This window comes from Anser anser, assembly GCF_964211835.1.
Source record: "Anser anser genome assembly, chromosome: 5".
In the NCBI taxonomy this organism is placed as follows: domain Eukaryota; kingdom Metazoa; phylum Chordata; class Aves; order Anseriformes; family Anatidae; genus Anser; species Anser anser.
Window position 1 is genome coordinate 54,300,828 of NC_139725.1, and position 12,874 is coordinate 54,313,701.

The window sequence follows — 12,874 nt, forward strand, 5'->3', positions numbered from 1 at the left end:
GAATTTTCACTGTATTCTTCCTGTGTAGTAAAATATCTTTGCTTTAACACTAAATACAAGAATAGACAAGCTTTTACTTAATTGCACAAGTTTGTGAATTGTAGATTAGAATAGCTGTTGAAAATATTTGGGAATAAAATCTAAATTTTGAGGTACATAATTTCATGCGCTAGCATGACTGAGAATGTAAACCTTAATTCACACATGAAGAGTGAAGCTCTGGCTTCACAGAAGGGAAGAAGTACATGCTGCATGCGTTCACCTACAGATTTTTTTTGGTCTACCTCCAAGTAAATGTCATTTATTTCTGAGTACTTGACAGGTAGAGCAATGTCATTCCACTGCACAGGGTTATATCTGTGGTAAGAGCTCCTAACATTTCTCTGTGTGAGGAACTTGTCCTCGAGTAAGACTGAGGTCGTGGTTTCAGAGTTATTTTAGGCTGTCATTACCTAGCACTGTCACTGAAGGATGAGGTCTTACCCCCAGCTGCTTATTCCCATCCCGTACAGCAGTACAGGAGTTAGTGAAGCTATAGGGCGAACCCAGCTGGGAAGGGGTTGGACCCGGGAGGAGGTGAGGGGAAGCCAAGCAAGCAAACAGCTACTACTACAAAACAGAAAACACTTTTCCTTAGTTGCCTCCCCAGGTTTAGCTGTGCAGCTGTATGAATGCTTGTACTGAGGCAGAAGAAGCCGCGATGTGAAGAGGGAAGTAAATGGATGGAGGAGCAGTGGAACAACTTTTGATGGCAACGTCAGTCTCCCTCTGCTTGAAGTATGTGGAATAAGGCATAGAATTTATGCCCGTCCTAGTGTTAAATCGATGAGGTCATAATGTTCAAATGACAGGTTGTGATCTTGTTTAGATAGTTTATGTCATGATACCTCATGTTTATTATTATTTTTTGTTTGTTTTGCATATGAAGTTCTTTCAGGTTTTCTGCGTTCAGAATTGTAGATGATTAGTCAGTACTTATGACAGAGAAAACGAGCTACAAATTGGGTTGGCTCACTCCCGGTTCATCCTTCTGCTGTGCTAGTCTTGGGTGGTAATGTATTTGTGATCCCCTTCTTCACTTTAAATCATTATTCATTAGAAGAAATAGATGAGGAATCCTGCAAGTTCATCCCTAGGGCTACTGATCAAAGGGGATTTTCAACAGTCCCATCCCATATGAGTTCCTGCTGCTCCTCTGTTTCTAACTTTTGCTGTTAAATGTCTTTGTTCTCTGTGAAAGCAAGATAAATGTATTAGCAGAACTGGCAAATGGTGGGTAACTTCTAGAGGCAAATATCCGTTTCATGGCTGTTAAAGTTATTCGTCTTTCATTATCTGGGAAATTCTACACAATTTAACCATTGTTATGTATAATCTTCAACTCTCCCGTTCTACCCTTGTTCCTCTGTTCTTGCATGTTTTCTCAGGAGTGCCTTTTTTTTTTCTTCTTTAAAAATAAGAGGAGGAAAATAATGAAAATAGGAAAGAAAAAAAAAAGTGATTTATTCCTGAACTGACTTCATATATTTCAATCTCAGCAGCAGCCAGGACTCTTGTACCTGCATTCTTCCACCTGGTGCTGTTTCTGCAGCAGTTGTCTTTTCCTGCCTTTCCATGTAGCATAAAGATAGCTCTCAAGTCTGTGGCTGGAGATACGGCTGGACTTGTCATCCTTCCATACCTCTGATTTTGGCTGCAGCAGGTGTAGTGTTGCTCAAAGAAGAGACTCATCTCTTGTCTCACTGATACTGCAGTCACCTATCTAGCATTCTCCTAGTCCCTTTCAGCCTTCTTTGGTTTCAGTTCCTGTGTGTTGCTTCTCTTCCTCTCACTTCTGGCGTTGCTCTTCTGTGACTTCGGCTTGCAGGAGCTCATCCAGCTTTGCCATTGCCTGCACATTTTGCTGTCTGTGACTGCTTACAAAACCAGTGGCCCTGACTAACTCTAATCATGCGGGGGCTGAATTCCTGGTTTCCTACAGTATCCTTATCTATGCTGCTGCTTTGACTCCAGCCCATCAACGTCAGTGTCTTTATAACTGCTTTTAGCCCCGTCCACCCTGCCCTCCTTCCTTGCTTCTCCTGGGGTATCCAGACGATCAGTATTATCTCGTCTTTTCTTGGTTGCTCTCTGTTTATCTGTGCGCATCCCAATAATGTATATCACAAGCTTAGACTATAAAATATTTTTTGGCTAGGATTTTTTTTCAGGACAAATAAGAGTGCTACACTTGTCCAAAATGATGAGCATGTATATTCAGATATCATTTCTGAGCGTGCAGGTTTTCAAAGTGATTGGCTACTGGAGCCGATACCATCTATTCCCCCGGTCTTAAATTATTCAGAAAGCAATACAAATGCTTTCAAAAGATTTTCCTCCCCCTTGTATGTGCTTATAAAACAAACATAGAATCAATCTGGTTTTTAGGATCATCACCCATTTTCAAGTAGTGTTTTTTTCATGATTTTGTTTACCTCTCCTGCCTGTTTTCATATATTTACTCCTAAAGGACCCATTTATATTATAGCAAAACTACAGCCTCATTCATCTTAATTATATGTTTTCTTTGAATTACTACCTGCAAATTGATTATTATGTATATATTGGGATAGGGCTGAGTTTTGACAGGTTGTTAAAACCTAATAGGCATTAAAAATTTGCAGCAGGTAAGCTCTGTAAAAATCAGCCACTGTATTTAAAAATAAATGAATATAAAAGGAAAAATAATATTTTGATGCAAGTGAATTTATATGAAAAATCAAATGATAAAAATTCTCTTAGGAAGAAAACTTGTAAAATGGATTTTTTTGCTATTCTAATTAATACAAGGTCATATTTCTTATGTGAAAAGCTTGGATGAAATTTGTTCTTCACAAAAATTAATTTCAGAAAATACTATTTATTTCCCCTTAAAATGATTATTAACGTGATGAGTTTGTTAGGGGAAGACCCTTTTTTGCAAAGGTTGGTAGTTCTCATTTCTTCATGTTCTGTTCTGAGAAGCAGGAGGTCTTTCTGCTGTGTTTTCTCCTACATCCCTGGGACTGTTGACAAATCACTCGACTGCATCCTCAAAAATTCTACAGATGGCAGGGAAAATGTCACTTTAATTACTAGTGAAAAGAACAGACTTAGGAGAAACCTAAATAGAAATCTTTTCCTTCCATTACTGGCCTGGATTCATAGCCGTGCTGGAGCAGTCTCGTTACTTCCATGCTGCTCTGGCGCTGCGGCGGGCTGCCCTGCAGACGAGATGCCCCAGGCCAGATCGCTGCATAGCCCAAAAGGTGGGAGATAAGGAACCGGTTCCTGAGGTAAGGACAGAATTGAACCGAGGTCTGTCTGCTTCTGGATGAATGTGGCTGGCTGCGGGATGAGTGAGTACATTAGCCGTTCATGTTCTTACTGAGACAGATTTATGTTTCTCCTTAGTCAGGCAGTTCTGCTGCAATTTCATTTTTTCTAATGGAACAACTCTGGCCCCTGAATTCATTAGACAAACCTAGAATGTGATCATTTACACTGAGGTATTGAGGGCAGCTTGCCGAAAGCTCCAACCTAGCACTAAATTTGGTAGACCTGTTCTCATTTGCCTCAGTAGTGGCTCGCTTATGAAAGCCACTTGGGGGACCTTTGTCAATCAAGGCTGCTTCTCAGCACTGGGGGTTCTCCTTGCTTTCCTGCCACGGGTGGAAGTGTAAGCAGGAATCTCCTCTTGACAGAGCACCGTGAGACTGTTGGTGTCACTGCGTCTGTAGGCACTTCCTTTGGACTTTGTATTTTGTCTGTGTGCTTACTAAAGTTTGATATCTCCATGAAAAGTGGTTCCTCCCCACCAGTTCCACAGTCCTACTTTAGCACAGGTTTGTTTTACCACCTTTTGGCTCTCCACAAGTTACATTAAATTAATTTTGACATATATCCATAGTGAAATTCTGCACCTTAGTCTCTCTCTTCAGCTCTAGTCCAAGGTGCTGAGGTTATAACCACGAGAATGGCTGCCTGTTTTCTGGGTGTCTGTGCGAGCGAGTGCTATTTTAGCAGAAGTTTCTAAGAGATGAACATTTGTAAAATCTGACCTGTGGAATTACCTAGAATAAACATTTAGCCAGAGGGAGGAAAATTCAGCTGCTCTGTGAAGTCTGGTTATCAGCACTACATGTGCTAAGTTTGCTCTGGATTCCAGACTGCAGGGTAAAGAAATCTCCTTCAGGCTGTTCAGTCACCATGGCTAGAAAGCAAAAATTAACAGGCTGGATCAGTTTTGCATTAGATTATTGTAATTTGTCACTGCCTCACGTTGCCCTTGCACTGCTGAGACATGTTAAAGAGGGAACTGTCTGCTTGAGGCAGCCCGAAGAGAACACTTTTCTCTGCAAAATCAATCGCCTTGGCTGTTCATTCTGGATTCAGTTTCTCATTAAGATAAATGTCAACATTTTAGGGCTCCTTCCTTCCTGCCCAGCTTCTCCTTTTCAGCAATTTCCATTGACATCATAATTCCGAATTTATGACATCAGTGTGTAACCACAGGGGAGGGGGCTATGCCAGAGGTTCAAGTGTTTTGGCCTCATTACAGCACCTAAAAAGAGCAGAAGCTGAGCTCTGAGAGTCTCTGTCTAGGGTTTGAACAGTTGGAGAGCAAGCTGACAGGAGGCTCAGTTTAAGTGAAAAGCCCTCTGGCATTTCCCGTATGCGCAGCTCCCGTTCGGCAGAAAATCTGGCCACACACAGTTCAGCAGCCTGTAGAGTCCTGATCGTTGCTGGCTTCACGAGCACGGCATCGCCTCCGTGCTGAGATCTTTTGGACTGGATTTGGGTGAGAACACCGCTGCTTTTGTTACCCCTCAATGAGAAGCCTGGCCTCTACCTAAAAAGTTCAAGCCCAAACACTCTTAACTTTCCAAGAGTGGGGCCGACGGGATTTTAATAATGATAGAACAACAGAATGAAACAGCCGCTTGCCAGGCTCAGGATTGCTGCTTCTGCAAGAGATGCAGCTTGTCCTCTGAGGGCACTACGTTGTCGCCTGGCGTGGAAGATGCCGTATCAAAACACAAGCTTTGGGAATGCTGTGAAGGGGCTACGCCGTAAGCCCCAGATAAAGTTAGTTGTTAGAAGCAAAACTGGAATTGTCAGGGTTGTTTACATTTCCCATTCCTGCCCTTCTGCCCTCGCCCTGGAATGAAAACATCTCTGGAAGCGTGGAGGTTGGACCCCTGTTCTCTCAGAGTACCGCAGGACGGTGCGTGGTCTTTGGAAACACCCGTAATGGTTTGGCCTTTACACCCTGGGTGCCTGTGTATCTGTGCTTTCAGCTCTGTGTAAAAGCTCCAAGAGAAGCTGACTGGTGGCCTTGAGCAGATAACACCAGAGCAGATCCCCAGGGTCTCCATGCATAGCTGAGCTCCTTCCAGCTTCCTGGAAGGCTGCAGCTTCCTGCACGAGCCTTTTTTGTGACTGTAAACCATGATCTCCTGAGGCTTAACTGGAAAAATAACAGTGCTGGCGGGCTCCTCCCTTTCCGAGAGCATGTAATGGCCTGAGGACCATCCCGCACCGAGGTCTCAAGAATGCGTTCGGACCCACCCTCATCTCCCATCTTCACTGGAGGAAATATAATACAAACAAAAATCGGAGTACACCATCAGTGTATTTGTTCTTGCCCGCTCTCTGCCTTTTCTTATGCTATCTCCCCCTCATCTTCCTCCCCTTCTTTGTTCTTTCCTCTCTTCATTTCTGCCCTTTTCACCTAGTTTTCTCTCCTTTTCTTGTTCAAAAAATCCTAAACTTCTGTGTTTCCCTCATTTTCCTTTAGTCTTTATTCTCTTGTTCCCTTTAGTTCCTGCCAGACCTTTCTGCCATTTTGTCTCATTGTTCCAGTCTCTTTTCATCCTTTCTCCTCCTTTCACAAGCCTGGATGAAGTCTTGCTGAAGAAATGCCATTGTCCAGGACTCTCCTGTTGCTGCCCTGCTGCAGCTTCTTTGATGCATCGCGGCCTCTGTCTGCTCTTTCAGCAGCCAGCTCTGCACCAGGGGAGCCTTTGGGGGCTGAATTTGGTAATTACACTCCCTCTGCCCCAGCAAGGCAGCCCAACCGGATCCCAGCTTTGGCAAAGTCACCAGTCACCTTGCCATCTATGTAGAATTTTTTTAGAGTTAAATTCACGTGGGTGTTTCTGGGCATTGTGTGTCTTCCTTGCACTGATCTGGGATTTTAGTTGGTCTATTGAATTCCTCTGAAAGGTGACTTCCACGAGGCTAGAAAGAAAGAAAACTGATTTGGAAACTTGTTTTCTCTGAAAAGAGCTATTTTTTGTGGCCAAGCAGGCAGGAAAGCCTGAGGCTTTGAAAGGAAAGCTCCGAGGCAGACAAATTCATTGGGAAAGAAAGTCACCACAAGGCCCTGGCTGCGCTGGCGGGTGGTTGGCTCACAGAAAAACAGCTCGGTGACCTTGAGCTCCTGATATGAAGATATTTACAGAGAATATTGCCCCGGGCTGTGTGACTGTTCAAGGAAGGTCTCCTCCTCCTGCTTCTCCCCCACTGAGGTGAAGCCTTTGAAGCACCAACCAGCAGCCCCCTGGGCAGTTGTTGCAGCAGGGCCCGTGGGGGCAGATCCACCAGGGTTTGCCCCGCAGGAGGTTTCTGCCAGGAAAGACGAGCCCTGAAGGGCCGCACGTTTCCTTGTGCAGCTCCTGGGCTGTGCGGGAGGCTGTGCTACAGGGAGAGCTGCAGGGGGGAGCAGGGAAGGCAGCGACCCCACTGGGATACAGGAACGCCCCAATGGGCCAGGTACACCCTGGGCGAAGGGGAGGTGAATCAGCCAGTCTGCAGGCTGAGCTTACCTACGTTTTCATACGGGTGAACAGACCTAAGTCTCTTGAACACATAGATCTGTGATAGCAATGTAGTGTAAGATCTGTCCAGGCAAAACTCAGTTTAATCATTTCTTTCAGACAACAAAGCGATCAGGTGGACAGGTCAAACGCCAGCCCCAGGAATGCTGGTGCAAAAGCCACGTGGATTCTGATAAAACTGAGATTTCTAGCACTGCTCTCCTATTTCTGTGCCTTTAGGAGCCAGCAAGATTGATATATGTAACAGTGCACATGATTTCTTCTCCTTTTCTCTCTTTCTTCCTAATATGAGAATTAACAAAGTGACCGGTGTCATTGACCAGTAACCTCTGCATTTCTGCACCAGTCCTCAAACCACTCCTTGGGCAACCAAGGCTCCCAGCCCTTTCGGAGGGCAGACACTGCACACGTTTATAGCCCCTGAGGTGCTGCAACTTGCCCACAGCTCTTCCCGGGCGGCAGTGCAGGCACACAGCCCCAAGGGCTGCAAACCAAGCCTTTCCCCAGCCAGTTGCTTGCAGTCCCTGCTGCGCGTGGCTGGACGTGTCGGTGGCATGTGTTGTTCGAGGTGTCGCCTATTTGTGAACCGAGCGAGTCCCTCTGCAACGGCAGGTGCCCCTCACGCTGTGAAGTGGACGTGCCCGGATAAAAGTCTTTGTGGGAGATGCTTGTGCCTACTCCGGTTTTGTATCTCCGCCATGGCATGGTTTACGTATGCGTCTTTGCCTGTTTGATTTGTGACTGTTTTAAACCTAGCTTAAGGAAATTACATTAAAAAAATTATGAATGTGCCCACATATGGATTTACTCTTAATGATGATTTAAGTTCTAGTGCAATCACCATGCAACTTTCTAGTTTAATAAGCATCCTCCTTGCCTTATGCTATCCCCCATATGCTGCATGAGCTGGTCAGTGACCCACACTCTAAAGGATTAGTCAGATGATAGAAATGAGAAAATAGCCTTTATTTTTGCTCATTAGTTCCTCATAAGCTTGCTACCTTTGGCAACCCCATCACAAATTATATGGAAGAGTTTCTACAAGCCGCTGTCAGACAGTGGAGGCTGCATATCAGATCAGTGGTCTGACACGATTTTTAATTTATACAAGCCATGTATATTGTTCCTGACAGGAAATTTAGGATAATTGCTTGTAAGAAGTGACTGTTAGCTTTGGTTTCAACCAGATGAGGAGACTCCTTAGCAGTAAGGGGAGCTCCTCTAGGAGAGCCCTCCTCTGTCAGAAGTGAGCGTACGCTGACTGATGGGGTACTGGGGAAGGGGACGGCACAGACCCGGTGTGGGACAGGGAAGGCACAGGCTGGGCTCTGTGCTAATGAGGCACAGAAGGAGGGAGCGGTTCCCTGCCCCTGATTCTGTCCCTAATTAGTTTTTGAACATTTTAAGGACCACTGAAAGTAGCAGTTACAGATACGCATTAGCTACCAAGAAACAAGCAAGGCCCTGAATAAAAGGCACAGATATTACTCCTGCTGCGTTTTCTGTCGCTGTCGTCTGTTGTCGTTGCCATTGCAGTGCATTTTCATTTAGAAGTGGAGCTGCAGCAGGTGGGTCTCAGGGAGTGATCAAAGCAGCGTTGATTGGGACATGGACACGCTGGGGGGTGGCAGGGATCACCTCAGCTCCAAACACGATGCACACACCTGTGGTACCTGCCTGGCTCTGCGACTACACGGCTGTTGGATTTGTTGGCTGGTTGTTTCAACGTCCACTTTGGGTGACACAGAACTGGGGGAGACCTGCGGGCGCTGCAACCACAGATTTCCAGCGTGAAGGGCCTTCACCCTTTGGGGAAGTGCCGGCGAAGTTATGGGGACCTATGTATGGAACACCTGAGAAATGACCAAGTGTTTCATCCCGCATCGCGCCAGGTCCCTGAGGAAACCCAAAGGGTGCCGCATCCAACACCGCCTCTTCCAGGTGGGCGGGAAGGGGCAAAGAGATGTGGGGAGGGCCGGGGGGGCCCAAACCCCGGTGTTCCCTCAGAGAAACCGTTCCCATTTGGGGGCGGTGGGCACGCCGGGGTGGGTCTGGGTGTGTGTGGAGCACCCGGGGAGGGTGGGAGCACCCCGGGGTGTGTCGGGCCGCTGGGGGGCGACAAGAAGGAGCCGGGGGGGGGGAGGGACACGGGGGGACACCGGGCCGGGCCCCCCGCGGAGGCTGCGCGGGGAGGGGCGGCCCCACCGCGCGTGGGTGCGGAGCGGGGCGGGAGGCGGCGGCGCCGCTTTGTCCTGCCCACCCGCGCCCCCCCCGCGCTCACACCCACACCCCCACACCCCCACAGCCGCTCACACACACGCAGCGCAGCCGGCAGGGAGCCGGCAACATGGCCGGGCCGGCGGAGGGGCCGCCCGCCGCCGCCGCGCTGCCCGGGTAAGGGGCGAGTGGGGCGGCCCCCCCCCACCCCAAAACCCGGACGCTCCCCCCCCCGTTACGGCCCCCGCCGCCTCCGGGAAGATGAGGTGAGTGTGTGTGCGGGGACGCGCGGCTCCTCCCGTGTCGGTGTCACGCCGTGTGTGTGGGGGGGGGGGGTAAGATGGATGGTGCGGGTGGGTGGTGACATCGGAGGCGCGGTTTCGGCTGTCGCTGCCTCGAGCCGCCCGGCGGGTACAAAGGCTGTAAGCAGGCGGTGGGGAGCCGGGGGGGGGGGGCTCCCGGCTTCGGGCTGCAGCTCCCCGGGGGGACCGAGCCGCCGGCACAGCCCCCGGGGGCGAGACTTGTGGCGAGCCCCCCTTTCTGCTCCCCCGTCTGGGCAGGCAGCCTCCCAGCCCGCAGGTTTCCCTCTCCCCAGGCCGGCTTGTCCCTAACAGAAAAGGGAAAGGATCTCCCCCGGGCGGGCGAGCGCCCGGTGGAAGGAAGGCGTTGCTTGTTGTGGTTCGTCCTCCCCCAGACCTCGCTCTTTCCTCCTCAGTTCAGGAGTTGACTGGAGCTGTCAGTATCTCGGAGCAACGCAGCCTCTGATTCAGCTAACGCCGGTGGTTCTTTCCACCGAGTTGTTATCTTTAGAAAGGTAAAAGCACTTCGGGAAACGTTAAAAATGGAAGTAACGGCCGCCTTTCTGCGGTGCATAATCCCCGAATCGCAAGGTTTGCGTTGCTCCTGGAAGTCCGGCTGAATGCATTGACGGCTGCATTTGCTCCCGACGCTACCACGTGGGCCAAAGGCTTGGAGGCGCAATTACATGCGTGTCTGTCTTGCCGTCAGTTTCCTTCACTTGCTTTAAATGTTGTCATCGGGGAGGGCTGAAAAGCACACAGGTGCGCAGCGCCATGCGACCGGTGTCCTGCACCTCTCCGGTCAGCGCACAGAAAGCACATCGCCCTCGTCTCACCTGGTCTGCTCACGGGGCTGCTCGGGGACCACCAAACGCAGCACCTGGCAGCCGAGTTTCCCCTCGCTCCCTCCCCTCCGTCAGCGGAGCTGCTCCCCAGGACTCGGCCTCTTTGCCCTGTAGGTGACCGGTAAGCACACCTCGTGCCCCAAGCGGGCACCACGGGGCTGGCTGGAAGCTGGCACGGTTGTGAGGCTGCTCCGTGCGAGCACACGCAGTCGGTGGGTGTGCTTTGTGGTGGGAGAGGTAGCAGGAAGGAGGGAGACCCAAAGACAGATTGCGAATTGGAGCGCCGTAATAATCCCCATCAGAGGAGGTGCGAGCCATTCTGGAAAGAAAAAGCGGCTTGCCCCCAGGAAGGGCTTTGTGGTTTCCCTGTTTCCTCACGGCTGATGGTGATGGATGGACAGGACGGACAGAAGGGGTGCTCCTCTAGGCTGGGCCCCTCGTGCTGGGCTGTGCCTGTTTGGGCAGGGGGCAGCGCCTGAAGTTGGGCCACGTGCGCTGTGGATGCTTCTTGGCGTAGCTGCTCCTCTGCGTCTCGCCCATGTGATGCTCGCAGTCTGCAAGTGTGCCACCCGTACAGCGGTCCTGTCTCGCCAATACTGTACCTCAGTGTACGGGCTTGCGCTGTCTTTCTAAATGAGCTTCTGCTTTTAAAGGCTTCTGTTTCTGATTTTTTCCTTGCTCGTATAGTCTTTACTCTATGGGTACTACTTACCAGTAAATATACGTCTGCAAATCACCTAAAACCCTTTTCAGTGACAATTCCTGTTTAACAAATCTAGGCTATATAATTCCAAAGGGCCCTGGCAGGCTATAAAGTCATTTAATAAAAACCTTCTTAAAACATTTGCTTAGCCACGTGTGTTTTATTTATATTGCATTTTGTGGTGAATAAATTGCAGTGCCGTTCTTTGCACCATTGCTATGTGGCAGTTATATGATGCTTGCCATTTTTAAGTAAAAATTTCCATTTATATTTTGATAATTTCTTTGTCTTTACTTCAAAGGCATAAAATGCGTGTGTAGTGGGTGTACCACAGGCCTTAGTACTAAAAGATTATAATAGACATTTTATCTCAACAGTGGTTTATGATTCCTGGGTGGAAAATGCTGAACTGCAGGGGTGTTATTACTTCTTAGTATATAAAAATATTGCTGTAGTACAATAAATATTGAGGTTATTCTACAGCAGATACTCACTTATTCTTGCAGGTAACAGAATTGTCTCATATTTGGGATGAGACAATGTATCTGAATATTACTGTAGATAAAATAAGATTTGTACGTTCTATCAGCGTGAGTGTAACCTCGCATTTGTTAGTCAGACATTTAGTTTATAAGGATCTGTGTTTCAGGGGTCTCTCATGAAAAGTAAAAACCAGCTATAGCATATCGTGTGCATGCTTGAAAAAAAAATCTTCACAGTGTCTCTTAGCCATGCTGATAAGTTGGCTACATGTGCTACAGTCCTAAATTCAAAGCATAAACTTGGTTTAGTAGCAAGAACCATAGATGTTTCTTTCTTTTTAAACCTTTTGTTTTGGACATAAACAAGCGAAGCCTTTACATTTGATCCAATCAACACAAAGCGTAGAGCATTTCATTTTCTTCCACGTTTTCTGCTCACGAAGCAGTTCATGAGGTAATTCACGAGGTTTGCCAAAGGTTTTGATTTGCTTGGGGGCTAACGGGAGCTATAGGTATGCATTGTTAGTTACTAAGGTTTCTTTGTCTTCTTTACTCCTTTTTTTCTGTTTCTCTCCATAACAAATCAGAGAGAATGTGTTGTTTCCATTTATAATGTCTCTGGAATTGGGGTTGCTGACCTTGTTGGACTAGCGGCCCGTGTAGCCCAGCGTGCTGTCCCCTGTAGGAAACTCGTAGCATCCCCTGAGATGGATAACAAACTCAAGTCGTCTGTAAAGTCCCATTTAGCCCTGTCGCTGGTAATTGATTTCTGAGCTGGAGCAGTATGTTTGCAACTTAGTTTAATTCTGTCAGACTCGGAACTTGAGAAACCCTGTCCTGTCCTTTTCTGACTGCTGCTCCTTGCCTTGGCTTGGAGGCGCGCCGTGGCCGAGCTGTCACACCGCCTTGCCTTGCGTGGAGGTTGGTGGCCCTTCAAGACAAACCCGTGCCACGCAGTCCCACCCGTGTCATCCGTGAGAAAACGCCCAGCCCCTTGGCTGTTGTTTCATCAGCAAGATCCCAAGCGTGGATGCGATCCAGCAGGCAGAAAATTGCTTTTGTGGCTCTGCTTAGGTCCTCGGAGGGGTGCTTTGGCTCTGGCTGCGGACAGCCCCTTTGTCAGCAGATGCTGTACCTCTGCTAAGGGTGCAGCGCGGTGGCTGTGCCCGTGCAGACACAGTGGCCACAGTCCTTCTGCAGCCAGGCAATGCCGGCTGGCCTTCAACATGCCCTTGGTGTAAGGAAACGCGAGCAGGCAGGCCAGTTATATCACTTTTATTCTCATTGTTACTCTGTGTGCTTAAAAAATAAACTTATTTTCTTGTCTCTAAAATGAGGTACGAACTCTGGACATTTTTTTGTTCATTCCCTCTTTTTGGAAACCTTTTGTCTTCTGTTCTTGTAATGATACAGCCGAGGCTGAGCATAATTTATAAAAGTGAGGGCGTGCATGTCTGTAACTTGGTGT

The 12,874-nt window shown here is 48.3% G+C and overlaps 1 protein-coding gene across 2 annotated transcripts in view; it reads left to right on the forward strand.

Moving 5' to 3' along the window:
* Positions 1-9,103: 9,103 nt before the first annotated feature.
* EVL (Enah/Vasp-like) overlaps positions 9,104-12,874 on the forward strand; it is a 146,541-nt gene continuing 142,770 nt past the window's right edge. For both annotated transcript variants that reach the window (XM_083836553.1, XM_083836559.1), the window contains exon 1: positions 9,104-9,343. In XM_083836553.1, the coding sequence (XP_083692679.1) occupies positions 9,339-9,343 (5 nt within the window). In that variant the 5' untranslated portion in view covers positions 9,104-9,338. The remainder of the gene's footprint in view (positions 9,344-12,874) is intronic.